Source organism: Musa acuminata, chromosome BXJ1-7 (genome assembly GCF_036884655.1).
Source record: "Musa acuminata AAA Group cultivar baxijiao chromosome BXJ1-7, Cavendish_Baxijiao_AAA, whole genome shotgun sequence".
Classification (NCBI taxonomy): Eukaryota; Viridiplantae; Streptophyta; class Magnoliopsida; order Zingiberales; family Musaceae; genus Musa; species Musa acuminata.
In genome coordinates, this window is record NC_088333.1 from 40,839,835 (window position 1) to 40,858,345 (window position 18,511).

Sequence of the window (18,511 nt, forward strand, 5' to 3'; positions counted from 1 at the left end):
CTTCTTCTTCTTCAGGTGGAGATATTTATTGCATGCCGATTCAATTACATGCCTTTCCGGCCATGAAGAGGCCTCGCCGAAGAAGTGGGGAAACTACGGTAGCATATTCCAAAAGAGAGAGGAAAAGCTATTCTTACACGTCTACGACTCGGCAGTCTCACTAAACCATGGAATGATAGAGAAAACTCAGCTGTTGTGACGTGATTAAAAGACACCACAATACAGTCTATGTACGTTTCCCAACAACTGACTGCTCTTTGATGGTGACGCGAGAGATGCAAACTTGCGCACCATCTGTTTGACGTTATTCATCTCGGGATCTCGTTTTCTTTTGATTTCTGCTTCATGTGGTGGGCTAGGTTACAGTGGGCCGAACAAGCAAGCGCCGAGTATCTCGTGGCCGTGTGGTTTGCCTTTGAGAGAGAGTGTGAAGCTGATGGCTTTGGACTGAGCTTTCTCCGCAGTTGGGGAAGAGTTATCGGCACCGATGGCCATTCAAGAGACTGATGAGGTGCCAAACTGTTGCTGTCTCGACGCCCTCGGTTAGAAGTTGGCACAGCTCGATCTTGACCCGAAGGTGTAAAGTCGTTCGATAACCCTCGTGATGGGTGAGCGATACGATCGCTACGGGGAATAAGGTGGTCTTTGTGCATCCGATATGAGCTCCGGTCTCCTCAGGGATCTTGCACAAAAGTCAATGTCAAAAGAAGGATTTCTCAATTTGACCATTCCGACGATTAAATTAGCTCTTCGTAAAGTAAGGGAATAAAAGGATGGCTAGTTCCCTTTGTTGTTCATTTATGTGGATGGCTAGTTCGTAGGATCCCTTATGGTCTATTGTCCACAGAGACTAACAAAAGGGGAGGGGCCGCTTGTCAACCTCGGTGACCAATAAGGTCGACACGAGCGACTACCTATATAGGTTGTCATCCATAGAGGCCGATAGGAGGGGGGTGCCGATCTGTTCAGCTGCCCGGGGACCACTGCCCCCTGTGGCTGCTAGGGTCGACCCGTAGCCAACAGACTGTCACCCCGCTGCCAGACAAGGTGATGACTTGTCCTTCATCCACCACATCAGCTACTTCGTGACGATCGACCAGCTGGCAGGCTTTGATCAGTGCCAGAATATCACAAACTAACAACAGTCGAGCATCAATCTAATTCATGTAGTCTCTTTTGTCTGGTCTTGATGCAAAGTTCTCCCTGTCTCATTCCAGTTATAGCATTTCAATTGTGCTTGATCACTAAGAGTTGTGGCAAGTTCAGTGCTGATAGACATGCCAACTAAACACAAGATCTTAGAAAGTGGTGTTCACATCCTTGTTAGATACTACATAAAACAATCAAACTCTGTTATTAGTTCCTCCATCTCTGTTCGAGAACAATGGAGAGGTTGTCGACATTTCTTGAAAGAAAAGAAGATGACTCTCGAGGGGCTTGGAATCGAAGATGCAATGAGGCACCAACAAGTATTTTTCTGTATGATTTTGTAATCACATAAAACCCAAGGAGATTAGAGAAATAAAACCCTATACAGATTACGTGGGCGATGCACTCAGAACCAATTAGTCGAAGCTTGATGAATGGCTACATCTCCACTGCAAGTAGTTCTCCGCAGAGGCGCTCGAGGTTAGAGAATCGGATGTGTGATCGGTGCTGCTGATCGAGTTCAAGTCGTCCTTCACATCCAGTAATGCAAGATTGAGATGGGATTGGATGTCCGATTCTTGGTTTGGCATTTCATCATCTAACATGTCAGCCCGAGCGTTAACTTCTGACCGTGCCCATCCAACAGTATCATCGTCTCCTTGGAGTAGCTTCAAAACCTGTGGTTGAAGATGGTTCATGACAAAAGGTAAAAAGGCAAAGGCGGTCGGAATGTTAAGGAGCTTCAATATCCTATTCGGAATTGGCTTCAAGTCCATGACTAAAACCCTCTACTCTTTCTCCATGTAGGTTTATGAAGATGACTAGTTGCAGTACCTCTCGAAGCCCCCAGTTTTGTGCTACTTGAGACGGTATGATAGAACTTATCAAGAAGATTTGTATATTGAGCAGAAAATAAGATCTTACAAGGGTTATATGAGGTCGTGCATGATGAAGCCTCCTTGCACAAAGTGAAGCAGCTAGGATCATCCTTTCTACTTGATCGCTACTAAATTCATTCTTTAAGCGTGGATCAATCAGCTGCTTTGTGTCTCCATCTTGTAAGATTGGCTTAGCCTGCAATTACATGGGGTATAAGAATAAGAAAAAGGGTGTTGGACTAGTGTCACAAAAGATCAAGCAATCCTACAATGTAAATGCACATCCAAAATTTTTAAACCTCATTCATTTATTTAGGAAAGCAAAACCGATGGAGAACTTACCCACATGAGGAGGCTCTCTTGGCCCTTGGGACAACCAGAACTGATGGGCTTCCTTCCTGAGAGGAGCTCGAGAAGCACAACGCCAAAGGCATAGACATCAACCTTCTCATTAACTTTTCCATACAAAATGTATTCGGGAGCTAAGTACCTGTCATCGGGTGTGCTATCTTAGAAAAATGTTATGATCTAACATTCAGAAAATAAATTTGTCTACTTTCTACAGAAAGAACACCGACCCGAAAGTCCCTGCAACATCGCTGCAAATCAGTTGAGATGATGCTGATGCCCATTTCGCCAATCCAAAGTCAGACAACTGAAACTCGCAAAAGATGAAAAATGTCATGTGCATACACAAAATACTAAATACTATATAAGAAATGCATTGTGAAAAAATACAACACCTGTGGCTCAAAATCGTCGGAGAGAAGGATGTTTGAGGACTTCACATCCCTGTGAATCACGGGCTCAGTAGTACCACCCCCTTGTAAATAATCAAGTGCCTCCGCAACACCTATTGCCACCTTATATCTTTCAGCCCAACCGAGAACATGCTTGTTCACTTCCTCACCTAACAAAAAGAAATCGGAAAAAGGAATAAGATATGTGATTTAGAGAAAGTGAAGCAAATCAAGGACGAAAATAAGCAATTAATGGGTGTCAAATGCATACCATGGAGGATTTCTTCTAAGCTACCTCGTGATAGATAGTCATAGACCAACATTAGACTATTATTCTGGAAGCAAAATCCAAGCAATGCAATAATGTTTTTGTGATGCAAGGTGGTGATAATCTCAATCTCTGAAACAAAGTCTTTCACTGCATCTTCAGATGGCTTCAATATTTTCACAGCCAATTCCTTGCCATCGGAAAGGCAGCCCTTATAAACACTGCTACTCCCGCCCTTTCCAATCAAATTCTCTGCATTGCAAATTCGACTAACATTAGAAATGTTCATGAATTGACGATAAATTATATGCATGACAAATTTTAGGAAACAACCATGCAGAAAGTTGGACGTTGCTTGCTCGAGTTCCTCGTAGCTGAATAATCTGCAAACAGATGAAAACTTCTTTCGAAAAGACTCCAACTCCTCGGGCAGCCTCCCTTCTGCATCACTGAGAAGAAAAGGGGTTGGTGGCAGATCGGCCCCAACTGGCACAATGGCTCCGCTCTCTTGGTCTAGGTCGAGTGTCGTATTTCCTTCCGACTTCTTGGACTTGCGATCGGGATGCACAGACGAGTATCGGCTCGGTAGCCACTTTGCCCATTGAACCACAGAGGCCTTGTGCTTCTCCGAACAGAGGCTCTTCCTGTTGGTGAAGACCAGCCTTCTAAGAGAAGGCCAACCAGGTCTGGCTTCAGGTAAATCCTTGACGATGGTAAGTGCAGTGCTGCTCGTGGGAGCTTCAGTTTTCTCCACTGGGACCAAGTCCAATGACTCTTCCTCCTTCAGCTCGTTCAGGGAAGAAGGATCGGATTCAGGTGCACAGATTGAACAATTGCTTCTTGGTGAGCCATTGCCGGCAGATAAGCCATTCGCGGCGTGGGAAATGATACAACCATTCAGTTCAGCTTCTGGTGGAAACGAAGGATCGGAGGCTGTATCGTTCAGCTTCTTCGGGCCTACAATGGGGAACAAGCAGAACAAATCGTTGTTCTCGTCAACCTCAGTTGGATGATTACTTGACTTCTTCTGAGATCTGTTGTTATCTGTTAACAGTACTAAGCTCTAAGAACATAACACAGAACCTAATGGACACCGGCAACAAACCAACCTGCTGCTTCTCTCTGGAAGACGATCTTCCCGTCGCTCAATGCCACCACCGAACAGTCGTTTGGTAGCTTCTTGGCACAGTGCTTAGCTATGGAGACCCAAGAAGACCTAACAGAGGACAAAAAGAGTCTCAAAAGAGAGTTTTTGGGCACGAGGAGAAGCAAGCAAAGAACTCAAAGGAGGCACAGACTCACCCGATGGCGCGGCTGTTCTTGGTGACCCCGAGGATGAGCAGTGACGCAGCGAAGGCTTTGGCCTCTTTTACCAGAACCTTGCGTATGGACGAGCCCTTGCAAATTTTCAGCTTTAGGTCGATCTGCCAAAGCAATCGATGAGGAGCAGAATGCAAATGGGGGGAAAGGTCGGATTATGAGGTCGAGGGGAAGCGACCTGCTTTAGGTTACAGAAGCCCTCGTAGACGGCGAGCATAGCGTCGAGTTCCTTGGCGACAGAGAGCACGGCGACGGGCTGGCCACCAGGATCCTTGGCCGCTGCGGCACTACCACCGCCGGAGGATGATAGGACGTGAAGGGCGACGACAAGGTCCCCGGAGGCGGCGGCCTTGACCAGCGCCCAAGTGAGAAGTTCTCGGCTCTGCGAGTCCATTCTAACGCCAACCACAACAGTCTTCCCTCCTCCTCCTCCTCCTCCTCTCTCCGGTGCCTTCTCCTCCTGCTCCTCCTCCACAAAGGTCTCATCTTTCTCGCTCCTCTTCTTCTTCTCAGCAGCTTCTTCTTTCGCCATCTTCATGCCTTGTGTCTTCTGCCGCTGCGGCCTCCGGTGATCTCTATCCGCCTCCTCCTCTCCTTCTTCCCAGTGTGGAGTGGGGGGAACCAGAATGAGATGGCAAACCTTCAATTCCCCATCACCTGCAGTCTTCCATGCAATTCTCTCGCTTTGTTCGTGGCTTGTCCTTCTCCGTTCAAGCAGGCGGTGAACACACAAAAAGCTAGAAAATGGCCGGATTTAATTGCAGCTTCTTTTTGTTGCCATAATGGAAATTATTCATATAATCTCCTTCCCACAAATATTTTATGCAAAGAAAAATTCAAATAAATTCACATGGAAGTGCTGAAAATTATATAATTATATATATATATATGATTAAATCAATTCAAGACATTTTTCACTCTCATGATAGAATAATTATGAAAATAAATTATATTATTAAAAGCTTAATAGATAAGAGTTTATAGCAATATTGGGTTTGTTATTAGGAGGCGTTTTCTTTTCTACTAAGCTTTATGTTGTAATGGTAACCACTAAGAAGTGAAAGGGATATAAGTAACGTAAGATTTGCTTGTGTTACAAGTCATTAAGTTAGTCAACCCTTTCTATCTTCTAATGGGTAATTGACATGGTCAAATGATAAAGTATATTTAAACTTAATATACTTTTTTATTTATTTATTAGGAGAATCCAAGTAAACTTTTACAAATCCTATTTTCATTTGGAAAATATAAGAGAAAAATAATAAATCTATTGATATTAATATAATAATGTGCCATAAAATTAAGAATACACCCACCATAATTACTTCTAAAGCAATAATCACAAACAATATATATAACCCCAACATGCATATATACATTTTGATTGGCATCACTGCTAATAGAGATTAGCTTAAGGTTGAAGGTGAGAGGTAGCTCTCAAACTATTGCATGTGAACTTATGTTTCTTGATTACTTTTTCCTCTCCCATCTTTTATTAATTCTTGGTCAATATTTTATTTCATTACTAACCTTCCATTCAGTTGGAAGTAGGAATATGTCTTTATCATTTGCTTTATGATCTATTTAAAGAATTGCAAATCCCAATAACAAATGAAGTTTAGATGTTAACTAAAAAAAAAAACAATATTCTTATCCATACTAATATTTTTAAATTGTAAGATTTTATTAGTAAGGTCAAAATTTAGAATAAAAAAAAATTATTCATGATGATTACAATAGTTAGGTTCTTCATTAGCTACATTAACAACTTACACATTATGAAAAATATAAAATGAGGAAGGTGGAATTCTTTGAATGAGCACATGAATCAGTCTTCCTTGGGATTGCTTTCAAAGACTACTAAGTCCCAACCATCCATCAATAGCTAACAGTACCCACTCAAATGTTGACTGCACATGACAAATAGAGGGATTCATGATGATGGTAGAAAGATTTTAGCTTGTAGATAAATGTGTGTGGCAAAATGAGACAACAGTGAAGACATCAGATAAAATGTTATCCATGTGTAAGCTTCATGTATTATTATTATTTTTCTTGCAGGTCAGACAGAGTGATGTCTTCATCAAGATGAGTAGGTAGTGGAGGCTTGATGCATTAAGTCCTAAGAGAATTAAACAAGTGTCTCATCAATGGCACCACATGGGGTCCTGCTCTTTAAAAAGCTGCAAGAAGCATCTGCTGAAATGCTTGTCATGTGGATCCTAACTTTTAACCTGGTTTTGATGGCTTGTTGCAAGGATTGAAGCACTGTGTGTGTGTCAATTTTGTTCCTGTGATTGCACATTGCTCATGTTTTGAGAACAGAAATGGTCAGAGATGATGGCTTGTTGCAAGGATTGAAGCACTGTGTGTGTCAATTTTGTTCCTGTGATTGCACATTGCTCATGTTTTGAGAACAGAAATGGTCAGAGAGATGATGAACATTTAGGTATGAGGAGAAAGACTTGCATGAAAATTATACTTTTTTTTTTTGAAGTTAGAAATGTGTGGAGTGTTTGTTCTTATTGGTTTGGACATGAATACTGTAGTGAGAATGATGACCTGGGAACATGTTACTGCTGGGAATATGATCAGGGAGATGAAAGAAGAGAGCAGCTCATCAAAAGAGAGACAGCTTGGAGACAGTATCTGATATATCAATTGCAGATAACTCAGTTTGAAATTTCTATCAGTTTTATTTGACTGTGAAACCTCACTTTTAAGACACATTTTCTACAGTAGAACAAATCCTTTTGAGGTATTCCTTGCATTGCTCATAGATAGAGAGAGATGGAGAGACCACTTTGAGATGGTGGTTTGGCAAGATAGAGAGAGAGAGAGAGAGATTTAAAGCTTGATCAACATTCAAAAGAAACTGGAATGAAAATGCTAATCATTGCTCATCAATGCACCTGCAACCAAAGTGGAAGTTGTCTGTGGAGCATATCATCATGCCAAAAGCTGAGTTCTTGATGGAAGATGACCAAAGGTTTTGGAATAACACAAGAAGAACAAATCTTTTGATTAAAATTTTGAATATATGTTTAGTAGTTGAGAAATATACTAATATATTTATAAGTATTAACATCTCCTCTCATATGCAAGCTTATTGTCTAAATATGCTTAATTAAAAACTAATAAAATAAAGAGGAAAGAATATAAAATTTATACTCATTACATGTTCGGATATCATAAAAAAACTTAGTTGGACTGTATATATTTCAATATATCTCATTACATATATATATATATATATATATATATATATATAACACATTACATCATTATTTTGGTTAAATCGGCTAAAGAAAATTTGATTGTGTTCATCTGTTTCAAAAAAAAAAAAATCGATCATTTTCCTATCCACATAAAATCAAATGTAAATATCATGACAAAATTGGCTAAGAAATTAATTTTCCTACTATCTATCCATTAAATAATTATAAAATTAAAAAAAAATCGATGCATGTGAAAAGTAATTATAGTTAAAATAAAAAAATATATTAAACTTATTAGTGTATAATTTGATTATCCGATTTAGATATAGATTTAGACATAATCCTTTCATATTTGTTACGATTCAATTTTGATTGAACTCATTCGATTTTGAGGAGACTGAACCCTATCAACTTCGAAGAGGTGGAACCCTATAGAACTAAGTCGAGGGGCATTCCTAACAAATATCTTTTCGATGTTAAAATTAGTTTTAGGTTTAGATGATTTGACTAATAACTCGAAGAACAAAAAGGTATCTTTGGACTGTTGCTCCAGTGATCGACGTCGATTATGAGCGATAATTATTGAGGTATTGATCATCTGTCGATTATGTATCGATCACATATTACTCATGTAATGTTAATATAGTTGTCACTTAATATCAAAACCAAAAAGACTTCCTTGCTCATGTTTTCTTCTTTTCCTCCATCCTGAAAGATCTAAAGAGAGAACACAAACATACTCAACCTACAAAGAGAAGCAAAAATAAAGAGGGAAAGTGAGACCGAGCAAGAAAATTCCAAGTTTTCCTCTCTCAAATTCTAAGTCTCCTAAGTAGATAGATGCAACTTTCTCTCTTATTGCAATTGCGTGTAAGTAGGAATTCTTCATGTTGTAATTTTGCTACTTATTGCTAAATTGCAATAATTAGGATTATACTTGTTGGATCAGAAACACCTCCACACATTATTCTAACTCTACACGTCATTTGTATTCTCATTCCCATCAAAAACCAATAAAAGAATAAAATATATTTTCAAAAATAAAATATTTTTTTTGAAAATTATAATCCATTTTTAGATTTTTCTATAAACCGATAAACTAGTCTAGTTTTAGGGTTTTTACATCATGTTATAATATTTTCAGTAATATCAAAAAAATATAATTGATTCATCCTATGATCAGTTTATAGAAAAAAAATATAAGTAAATTATTAGATAATTCTAATAATTGAGATATTTATCGAGAAAAATGAATAAAATAATTGGAATTATTGATCTAATAATAGTCCATCATGTGGCATTTCTTTGCATGGAATAATGTGGTGGTAGTTGGCGCTTGAAAGAACCAATGCATACTCCCAATCTATCCACGTTTGAGACGTCAAGCATCAAAACAATGAATGGGATTCAACTCCAATCGTCTGAGGAGAGAAATGGATTCGTCCTCGAAACACCATATCAAAGATCAAAGAACAGAAATTACACCAATCCGATCCATCAGCTCCCGTTCGTGACGGGGTATCCGATTCCATGCCTTCGAGTGGGGAAGACCACAAACAACAGGCTGGAGATGACTCCCACTCCCAGCGGCAGGACGCTCAGCGCCTCCTCCGTCTCCCGGCTCGGCCGCGGGTAGAGGCAGCTCACCGCGTTCCGGTCCCGGAGAGCCACCGACGCGAACACCAGCACCGACAGCACCGCGTGCACCCAGTCCACCGCCCGCACCCTGTACTTGGACAGGTCGGGAAGGGCCGCGGAGGGGGAGGCGACGTAGTCGTAGTTGAAGAGCCACATGCCGCGTCGGGTGGCGAAGCCGTAGTAGACCCGCCCGTCGGCGGCGCTCCGGATGCTGTCGGTGAAGCAGGCGAGGAAGCAGGAAGCGGCCAGGAGGAGGAGGAGCGCCTGCGTCATCAGCCGGGTGGCCGTGTCGCAGGAGCCGTTGTTGGTGAACACCGGGGTGAGGAGCTGGAAAGCGAGGAGGGTGCCGGTGGGGAGGAGGTTGGCCAGGTGAGCTGTGCTCGCCAGCGCCTGCGATATGGCTTGTTGAGACGAGGAAGCGGGTGGTGGAGGTGGCGCTGCCTCTTCCTCATGCCTTGGAGCCTTGCTTTCTGCTGGTGGTTCCTTGGATCTTTTAGATGTGGCTCTCAGCGACATCTCGATCCGAGAGCGAGAAAGAGAGAGAGAGAGGAGAGAGAGAGGGGTTTCCCGGTCTTGCGCGCTCGTGGTTTCGTCTAGGCCTTATAGGTCTGCGGCAGGTTTCGGTGGTAGATTAGTATTGGGTGTGATGTTGGACCGGGTTGCCTTGAAAGCGAAGATATTGACTTGGTCAACTATAGCGGTTTGGGTTAACGGGTCCGGGTTTAACCCGACACCCAAACGTTGGTGGAAACGAATCCACCAAGGATTTAAAGCCTATCGAGTTGCCCAAGCCTTCCATGGCCGTCGGAGGAATCGCTTGGCGACCCAAATGCTGCGCCGTCCTCCACCTGAGCTGCCGCCGGTCCACCTTCTCCACCTCGGACGCCCTCGTCGACGACATTTGCCGTATCCTCAGCGACCACCGTGCGCCCCACCACGACCTCGCCGCGGCGCTCCGCCCCTTCGCCCCCGCCCTCACCCCTGGCGTCGCCGAGGGGGTTCTTATACGTTGCCGCCACCTCCCTTCCCCCGCCCACCGCTTCTTCCTCTGGTCCGCCGCCATCCCTGGCTTCCACCACTCCCCAGCCGCCCACCTCGCTCTCGTTCATGCCCTCGGCGCCGCCCGCCAGTTCCCCCTCCTCTGGTCCCTGCTTTCCGAGCTCCGCGACGCTGGTCGTGGCAGCGACGTTGCCCGACCCGAGACATTCTGGCTCTTCTTCCGCCTTTACGCGCGCGCCCGCCTCCCCGACGACGCCATCCGTGCTTTCAGAAGGATGCCCGACTTCGGCATCCAGCCGGGCCTCGAGGACTTCCATCATCTCCTCTCCTCGCTCTGTCGAAACGGTCTCGTTGCGGCCGCTCAGTCATTCTTCGATCAGTCAAAGTCCATCTTTAATGTGAATCACAAGACGTTTAGCATTTTGATCAACGGCTGGGGCGATGGTGGGGGTCCGAAAGAAGCCCTTAGGCTGTTCGACGAAATGCTTCAGAGAAGATGCTTGGTGGATGTGGCCGCTTACAACTCCCTGATCTTAGCCCTCTGCCAAGGAGGTGAGCTCGGCGAGGCGCACGTCCAGTTGCAGGAGATGCAAAAGATTCACAGGCTCAAGCCAGATGCGGGCACCTATGCTGCTTTCATCCGAGCTGCATGCAAGGCCAATGATGTGCATGCCGCCATAGGGGTGCTCGACAGAATTCGAAGGCATAACCTTGTGCCGAATGTTTTCACCTACAACTGCATCATTCGGCTTTTCTGTGGAAATGAGATGGTGGACGAAGCTTATGAGTTGCTAGATGAAATGATCGAGCGAGGTGCGAAGCCTGATGCTTGGAGCTATAACTCGATACTGGCAATTCATTGTAGGTTGCATGAGGTCAATAAGTCGCTAAGGCTGCTAGCAAGGATGGACAAGGATGCCTGCTCACCTGACCGACACACCTATAATATGTTGTTGAAGATGTTAATTGGTGTCGGAAGAATAGACCGAGCAATGGAAGTTTGGGATGGGATGCAGAGGAGAGGGTTTTACCCTGCGGCCTCATCATATGCGGTAATGATCCATGGATTGTGTAAGAAGAAGGGGAAGGTCGAGGAAGCATTCCGGTACTTTGAGATGATGGTTGATGAGGGAATTCCTCCATATCTTAGTACTTGCGAGATGCTAAGGGATAAATTGTTTGAGATCGGATTGAGAGAACAAGTTGGGGTGCTTGCAGATAAGATGAGACGAAGCACTTCCTGCACGATACAGGAGCTCGTGATTGCAATGGAGGGAAGGAAACGAATTGGCCATACTCGAGAAGAATAAGGGTCAATTCTTTGGTCATCGTTCAAAGGCTTGTTCTGAAAGGTCACTCATTGCAGTCAAAGTAGCTGTTTCAGTGAAAGTCAAACCTTTTTGTGGCTGATCAGTTTTCTATTGGAGGCCCATATTGATTGGCAATTTGAGGTGCTCCTTATCAAGAAGATCAGAAGAAGATGAAAGTTCCATGCGGCAGAGGCTTTTCTGTGTATGTAATAACTCATATTGTCGGATTGATTGATGGAGATTTAGTTATAATCAGATGGACACCCTGATGGTGTGGTTTCAAAGGAAGCTAAACAATTTTTTGCGGTGTTTTCTTTTCCCTCTAAACTAATGGAGGATGACTTTGTAGCGGAGTAGCAGTGTGCCATAAGGGTTTCAACAAATTGACAATTCATTGACATCAAGAAGAGAAGAAATTTCTTTATTCATTTTAATAAAGCAGGCAGTATCTTACATGTCTGGATTGATCTTTGTGCATGAATGAATTTGAGGAATCTTGGTTTTTCTTATTGTAGTATGCAAATATCAAGGAGGGCACAAGTAGCCGGGAAGCTCTTGGCACTGAGTTGACAATCTATCAATTGCAGGGGTGTAAGAAGCATTGGATTTGGCTTACAAGAAAACCCTTGTTGGTGCTTGAACTGCAAAGTCTACCTGCTTGTTTTGCTCCTGCAAAGAAGGCTGTTGTATGTTGCTTCTGTCTGAAGTATCATCTAGCCAATCACTTTGAACTAAGAGTATCATCAAATGAACAGAACCAGAACCCAAAGAATGCTATAACCAGAAATATGTCGGGCAACATGGATCACTCGAGGAGTGTCATGTTCATGGTAATGAAGCTGCTGTGGTGCACTTATCCTGTTCCAAATTCCTGTTTTCCCATCAGCATGGTCAAAGTCTTATTATTATGATTGAGGGGCGGGCTACACTTGCAGGTATCTCCGATAACGACACTTTTGGGTGCTAATGTTTGATTGCTAGTCTTTGAAGTAAATCCCACATTCATATTCCAGTGTCCAATGTGACTGACCAAAGGTGGACATCAAAGAAAGATCTGCACGAGTGAAAGCAAAAGCCTGCTGTACACATTGCTTTGACGAGGGCCAACCATTCTGTCATCTCGTAGCCATTGTCCTCTTCCGTGTGAGAAATGGGTGGCCTGGGAAGGGAGAACACTTTGCAAGTTGTTTCTATCCTGCTTTATCCTAATTCCACAGCTGTAGCCCGGTCACAGTTCCTTTCCTCATCAGCACAGGGTTGAAGGAATTCCAATAATAAGTTGCATGATTGGTGGGAGGAGAGATTCATGGCTATCAAGATACTTTTGGGCACAGTCTTGTCTGCCATATGGAACAGCATAATGATGGTAACTCTCCTCAAACCCACCACTTCATGCTTTTGGATGGGTTAGCAGATGCAGTGGATTCATCATGAACTTATCATGACAGGGCCAATATCAATTTACCTATCCTCTATGATTTTAGTACAATCTGAGCACACTCCAAAATTGTGTGATCAGATTATGCCAGAGTACAACTTGAGAGCCAGCAGAATCCATGAAATTAGACTCGGTTGCAACACCAATGACTTCCTTCCTCTTCCTGCTCCTCACAATCACATCCAATCCAACAATGAGATCCTAAAGAATCCTCCTAGCTAACCTTTTCCATGGGGCAAGGCTTAATTGGTCTGATATTATATTGAGCTATCAAGAGCATCAAGACCTTGCAGAATAATCATTCAATAGGTCTCACCATTTTCTGGCCACAACATTCAACATCCAACACAAAGGTTTGTCCATTGTGCAACCTTATTAATTACCACACTATCATATTCTTTTACTTCTTCAGACAGTATTTTTCTTTGACAGCTTTCAAGTTTATGCTATGGTAGCTGTGCCAAAGTAATTATATGTTTGTCGGTTCACTGTATGGTGTTCCACACGCAGGTTGTCAGTCTCAAGAATACTGTGCCTACTGTGATTCTTCTCAAAGGAGCAGATAAGTCCAAAGCCCCTTTGAATTAGTCCAACTTTGACTGGGCTAATTCAGATTGATCGTCCAATTATTTTGTCCAACACCTCAATTGATTACGCTGCGCAGGATACTGACAAGCAATTGCCACCCCCAGTCTTTGTTGCATCTGTAGTTGCTATCCGATTCTTCCCCACCAGGACAAAACTCCTCGTCTCCTCTTATTTGTTCCTGTGGTTGTCTTCTTTGCATCCCTCATCCAAACCCTGTTCAAGCAGCTGTACACTGCTATCAGGATTTCCCTTCCCTTCCAAGCTGTGTCCTACCGAGCCATCCCTGCTGAGTTAAAAGAGTGCAACCTGGGATCTGATTCAGAAACAACTAGACAGCTTTTATCCTATCAGAGCTACTCCCTCCACCAGAGTGTAAGGCCTCTGTACTTGATCTTGATATCATACTCATCTTTTGCTTTCCTTGTTCATTTTCTGTCAGCCTTATAGAACAGTGCATGAAAACTTCATCTCTGTCCAAGTAAGAACATTCTAATTGCAGAAACATGCACTTGCTGCTGCTTGTTCTGATGCTGTGATTGCTACAGGAGTACCAGGATGAGCATCCCTGAACTGTTCAGGTGTCCGATTAGCCTAGAATTGTTTGCCGATCCAGTTACTCTCAGCACGGGACAGACATACGACCGAGCTAGCATCGAGAAATGGCTTGGCTATGGGAATTCAACATGCCCGGTGACAATGCAGAGGCTTCACGACAAGTCGCTCGTTCCCAACCACACCCTCCGGCATTTGATCGAACAGTGGTTTCTCACTGCCTCTATCCACGGTGACGGTTCAGTGTTGATGGATCCAATCAACAGCATGGATATCTCACTGTCTGAGCTCAAACGAAACCTCCGATTGCCGACCTCTACCCTCACGACAAAGCTCGAGACACTCAGAATAATCAAGGTATTGTCGTCGGAGTCGAGCGTAAGGCAGGCCAGCCTAGTTCAGGCAGGCTTCTTCCAGTTGCTGCTCCATGTGCTGTTCCAAGCTCCGGTCGCCCACAATGCCGAGGTCACAGAGCTAGCTCTTGATGGCGTTCTGAATCTGTTGCCTTCGGCGGATTTGGAGTCGCTAAACATGCTGAGGAAGGAGAGCAGCTTGACTCAGCTAGTGTTCCTCTTGGACCAAAGCAATGTTAAGATCAAGACCGCCTTGTGCTGCTTGTTGGAGACGATCGCTGCGTGTTCTGCGACGCAGGAGCTGTGCCTCATGTTAGGACGGCGGCAGCGGGTTCTGCAAATCCTGGTCTCGCTTCTGCAGCAAAAATCGGACGCCCAGGCTTCCGAAGCCGCTGTGAGAGCAGTCTGCAGCCTGTGCTCATCGGAAGCCAACAGAGCCACTGCGATCAGAGAAGGCGCTGTGGACGGCCTCATCGCTTACCTCGCGGACACGGGATGTGCTCCGAGGTCGAGGAACCGAAGCGCCGCGCGCGCGTTGGCCACACTGGAGCTTCTTCTGGGCCTCGAGATCGGCAAAAGGAAGATGAACAAGAACCCAGACGCAATCGCGACCCTGGTGAAGATGGTGTTCCGAGTTCCCTCCGACCAACGAGGCAGTGAGCACGCCGTCGGGTCGCTGCTGCTGGTGTGCTGCGACTCCGGGACGGTGCGGAGAGAAGCCATCGACGCCGGGGTTTTGACGAAGCTACTGCTGCTGCTGCAGAGCCAGAGCAGCGCCCAGGCCAAGACGAAGGCCAGAGCTCTGTTGAAGCTGCTTATACCTGTAATCAAAAAACAAGTCCTGTGATCTCTGTGCATACTTCTTGTGAAATGGAATCACGAGTTCTCCTGCAGTCGATGAAGCCTCCTCTGCCTCCATCTTGGCCACTCCAAGCAGAGATTTGTCTTCACGGTGTCTAATTAGTTCCTTGATGAGATACTCCAAGCACGCTTGGAGTAATTGTCGCACCAGCCCAATTGGTGCATGCGGCCCAACTCGGCTTCGTGTGGGCTACGCACATATCCTAAAGCGCTGATGAGATCCTTTCACGGATCTCAAAGCCTATTTCTCCACTTCTCAAATTCAAACGAACGAGAGCCTGCGCGGGATTCGGGAGGAGGATATAAATATAGAGGCGGCGACGAAGGAAGATGCCGAAGGGCTTCGGTGCAGCACGCGGGCCGATGGCGATCGTCCGCCTCAAGAAGCACTGGCATCGTTGATCCGGAGTGTAAGCAACCTTCTCCACCCGTCATCATCTATTCTAATCGCTGAATCCCAACTTCTTTCTTCTTCTTCTGGATCCAAACACACTGTCCATCTAGGGTTTATATGGTCTTTTCCCAACTCAAGATTCCGGATTCGCATTTAGATCCATCATCTATTCTAATTGCTGAAGCACTGCCTGTCTAGGGTTTTATGGTGTTTACCCAACTCAAGATTGAAGAATCGAATTCAGGTTTATCTGTGACTAGGTCTCATGGTTTGTAAAGCTGGTCGTCCAATTCGATCATTTTCTTGGGAAGAAAGCAACGAGAATCGATTGCCGTCGGTACCTCTTTGTGTAGATAGGGTTTTACCAAGTTTACCCAACCCAAGAATCAAGAACTGCCTTAAGGTTTACTCGGGATACGATTCCACACTCGGATTTGATTTTTTTTTTTGTGTGTGTATCGCATTAATACCTCTTGTATTAAGTTCTTCTTAATTTTTGATGCAGAAATCAGGATTTGGATGTGGTTTACTCAGATATCTTAAAAGGATTTCTAGAGTATTCAAGAGGTTTGAGCTTGCCTTTTGACACTGTCTGTCAATCAATCAAAAATTTGCATGGTGGTAAGCTTGCCCTTTTCTATGCTAGTTTGAGATGGTAATTTATGTTCTTGTTTAAGAAATGCAACCCTTTAAACTATGTAGAGGTAATCTTCTGTGGTATAATCTTCCCATGGCTCATATGGGATGTAATCTTTTGTTTCGTATCGGACGATTGACATATTCATGAACAAAAAAAAATTACAATGACAGTCTAATGGCGTAAGAAATGTTTGTGCATGCTCGTGTCTTATTTTGTACAATTCCAAGAAACTTTAAGAAATGCCACAAGTCTTTGAGAAAGGATAGGAATTGTATACTTTAAGATTATTCTGTTGTCCACCTTCAGAACTGTTCTTTTCTGAGCTCATGTAGGTTACTAAAGGATGTTTTGTGTAAGTTAATTCACAGGTTCTGCCTATTATATAACATCTTTTGTTGTTTACAAGATAATTCAACTTCATGCTACCTCAATTGTCATGTTAAATATGCAATTTTCAGTTTGATTTAGTGATCGTTAACTTGTCTAAATTAAGTTTCTGCATATCTTTACTAATCCTAATGTTAATAATTTTTTTTATAAAGAAATATAGTGCAAGTAATATCCTTCAATTTCAATCTTATTCCGCTGAGGCATAGAGGTTGTTGTTATGGTTGTAGCAGTTCTCCGATAAGATGGATGATGACTGATAGATTTTGGACAAAGTAGAACTTTGAAAAATTATCAATCTAGAAAGTCAATGTCCTTAAGCAATCAGCATGATTAAGCGACTGATGCATGAAAATACATTTTACGGTGAATCCTAGTAAAAGCTCTAAAAAGGGTACTTTACTTACTAAGAGATGATTTCAAAGTTGAATTGTTCTAGGATTTCCAGAGTCTATCTTTCTTGGCAGCACAAATGTGATGAGAGTTTCTGATGGCTAATATGTCTTCTTGCAGCAACTTTGCTGTTGTGTTCATTGTATTCAACAGCTAAGAACAAGTCTTCTCATGCTTGCATAAGATCTTTCTCCATCGCAGTTATTATTTGATTAGGCAATGCTTTACTGATACATCATGGCAGAGAGGATTCAATTTTTTAGTTAAACAAATAGATTTATTCCACAAACTTGGGAGTTGTTTTTATTAATATCTGTCAGACAAGCACGAGACTGACAACTTCGCTTGAGCTCTGTTGAAGCTCCATTGAAGTTGGTACTAAGGCCAAACATGATCTGGCTATTTAGGTCTTTGGGAAGAGAGAGAGGGAAGACCACTTTTCCATCGTAGAAAATTGGAGACGTACGATATAACATTAGATTAGGATTGGGTGTTGTGCATGTGGATATGTACTATATATATGACAGATTGAACATTGGATATTACAAAAAGTCATTCCTGTATGTCAACGAGGAACTGTTGACATACAGGAACTGCATTGATGAGTACTCTGCTCCCAGCTGGAACTGTTGGAGATCGATCTCTTCTTCTTGAGGGCTACAAGGAGCAGGAAGTGGCGAGAGAGAACCATGTAGTGGGAGGACACCAACTCCACTCAGATAATATTTTGACCCGCGGAGAAGATACTGCCAGCCGGCGGAAGATGTGATGATAAGGTTGCATCATTTGCTTTAGTTTAAGGAGGTCTCATCTTTCAGCGTGAATCGGGGGATCGGGGTTGGCCCCCTGAACTGGTCAGAGGCACGGCATCACAGATTGTATCTTTCCACCGTTTTTTTTTGACCGGTGGTTGGAGGAGTCAAACTCGCACAACTGTGACGGCATCCATGCCGATTTCTCTTCCGAAAAAATAAATGTCAGTTGGCTCGAAAAAGCAATCTCACGTTTGCCGCAGCTGCAACGTTCTTAGTTACTTCTCAGCGTTTGGATTATAATTTTTTTTAATTATATTGATATTTTTATAATTATAACAGTAAAATATCTAGATTCATTTATCATAATAATATCAGTTTTATCGATGAAAATATAAAAATAAAAAATAAAAAAAATAATTTTAACGTTTAGTGACGAATAAGAAGGTAGTTGGCATTAATGCTGGTGCAGTTACTTGATTGCTTTTGACGGTGATAAGTTTTGCTCTCATCGTGACATTACCTGCTTTTACGAGGAGCATATCATCAGCCTTATCGTTGTCCACTTTGTGTTACTTTGCATCTGCATTGATATGAACATAGTTTTCGAGTGAAAATTACATTAGCGTCGAT

General features: G+C 43.3%; 4 protein-coding genes and 1 long non-coding RNA gene across 6 annotated transcripts; 3 read left to right on the top strand and 2 right to left on the bottom strand.

The window, feature by feature from the left end:
* The first annotated feature begins 72 nt into the window (after nucleotides 1-72).
* On the top strand, nucleotides 73-2,093 carry LOC135679424 (uncharacterized). Its single transcript, XR_010515256.1, has 3 exons — nucleotides 73-230; nucleotides 360-1,855; nucleotides 1,957-2,093. It is a non-coding gene; the product is annotated as an uncharacterized LOC135679424 (long non-coding RNA).
* Nucleotides 1,336-5,138, bottom strand: LOC135679421 (protein kinase STUNTED-like). The gene is made up of 10 exons (XM_065193160.1): nucleotides 4,534-5,138; nucleotides 4,338-4,459; nucleotides 4,145-4,251; nucleotides 3,369-3,992; nucleotides 3,039-3,287; nucleotides 2,771-2,937; nucleotides 2,606-2,682; nucleotides 2,370-2,517; nucleotides 2,074-2,223; nucleotides 1,336-1,826 (listed from the first exon to the last, which is right to left on the bottom strand). Exons 1-10 carry the CDS (start codon nucleotides 4,891-4,893, stop codon nucleotides 1,566-1,568), a joined length of 2,265 nt encoding a protein of 754 aa, XP_065049232.1. The 5' UTR covers nucleotides 4,894-5,138; the 3' UTR covers nucleotides 1,336-1,565.
* A 3,823-nt stretch (nucleotides 5,139-8,961) lies between these two features.
* On the bottom strand, nucleotides 8,962-9,818 carry LOC135679425 (protein DMP3-like). The gene has a single exon (XM_065193167.1). The coding sequence runs from the start codon at nucleotides 9,725-9,727 to the stop codon at nucleotides 9,071-9,073; it is 657 nt and encodes a 218-aa protein (XP_065049239.1). The 5' UTR covers nucleotides 9,728-9,818; the 3' UTR covers nucleotides 8,962-9,070.
* A 190-nt stretch (nucleotides 9,819-10,008) lies between these two features.
* LOC108951133 (pentatricopeptide repeat-containing protein At1g52640, mitochondrial) lies at nucleotides 10,009-11,804 on the top strand. The gene has a single exon (XM_018828961.2). The coding sequence runs from the start codon at nucleotides 10,009-10,011 to the stop codon at nucleotides 11,518-11,520; it is 1,512 nt and encodes a 503-aa protein (XP_018684506.2). The 3' UTR covers nucleotides 11,521-11,804.
* A 315-nt stretch (nucleotides 11,805-12,119) lies between these two features.
* Nucleotides 12,120-15,344, top strand: LOC135585184 (U-box domain-containing protein 26-like). Of its 2 annotated transcripts, XM_065193166.1 has the most exons (4): nucleotides 12,120-12,455; nucleotides 12,534-13,311; nucleotides 13,469-13,918; nucleotides 14,092-15,344. In XM_065193166.1, exon 4 carries the CDS (start codon nucleotides 14,102-14,104, stop codon nucleotides 15,296-15,298), a length of 1,197 nt encoding a protein of 398 aa, XP_065049238.1. In that variant the 5' UTR covers nucleotides 12,120-12,455; nucleotides 12,534-13,311; nucleotides 13,469-13,918; nucleotides 14,092-14,101; the 3' UTR covers nucleotides 15,299-15,344. The 2 variants fall into 2 exon arrangements, with proteins under 2 accessions (XP_065049238.1, XP_065049237.1); XM_065193165.1 differs by having other exon boundaries at nucleotides 12,120-13,311.
* The last annotated feature ends 3,167 nt before the right edge of the window (nucleotides 15,345-18,511 follow it).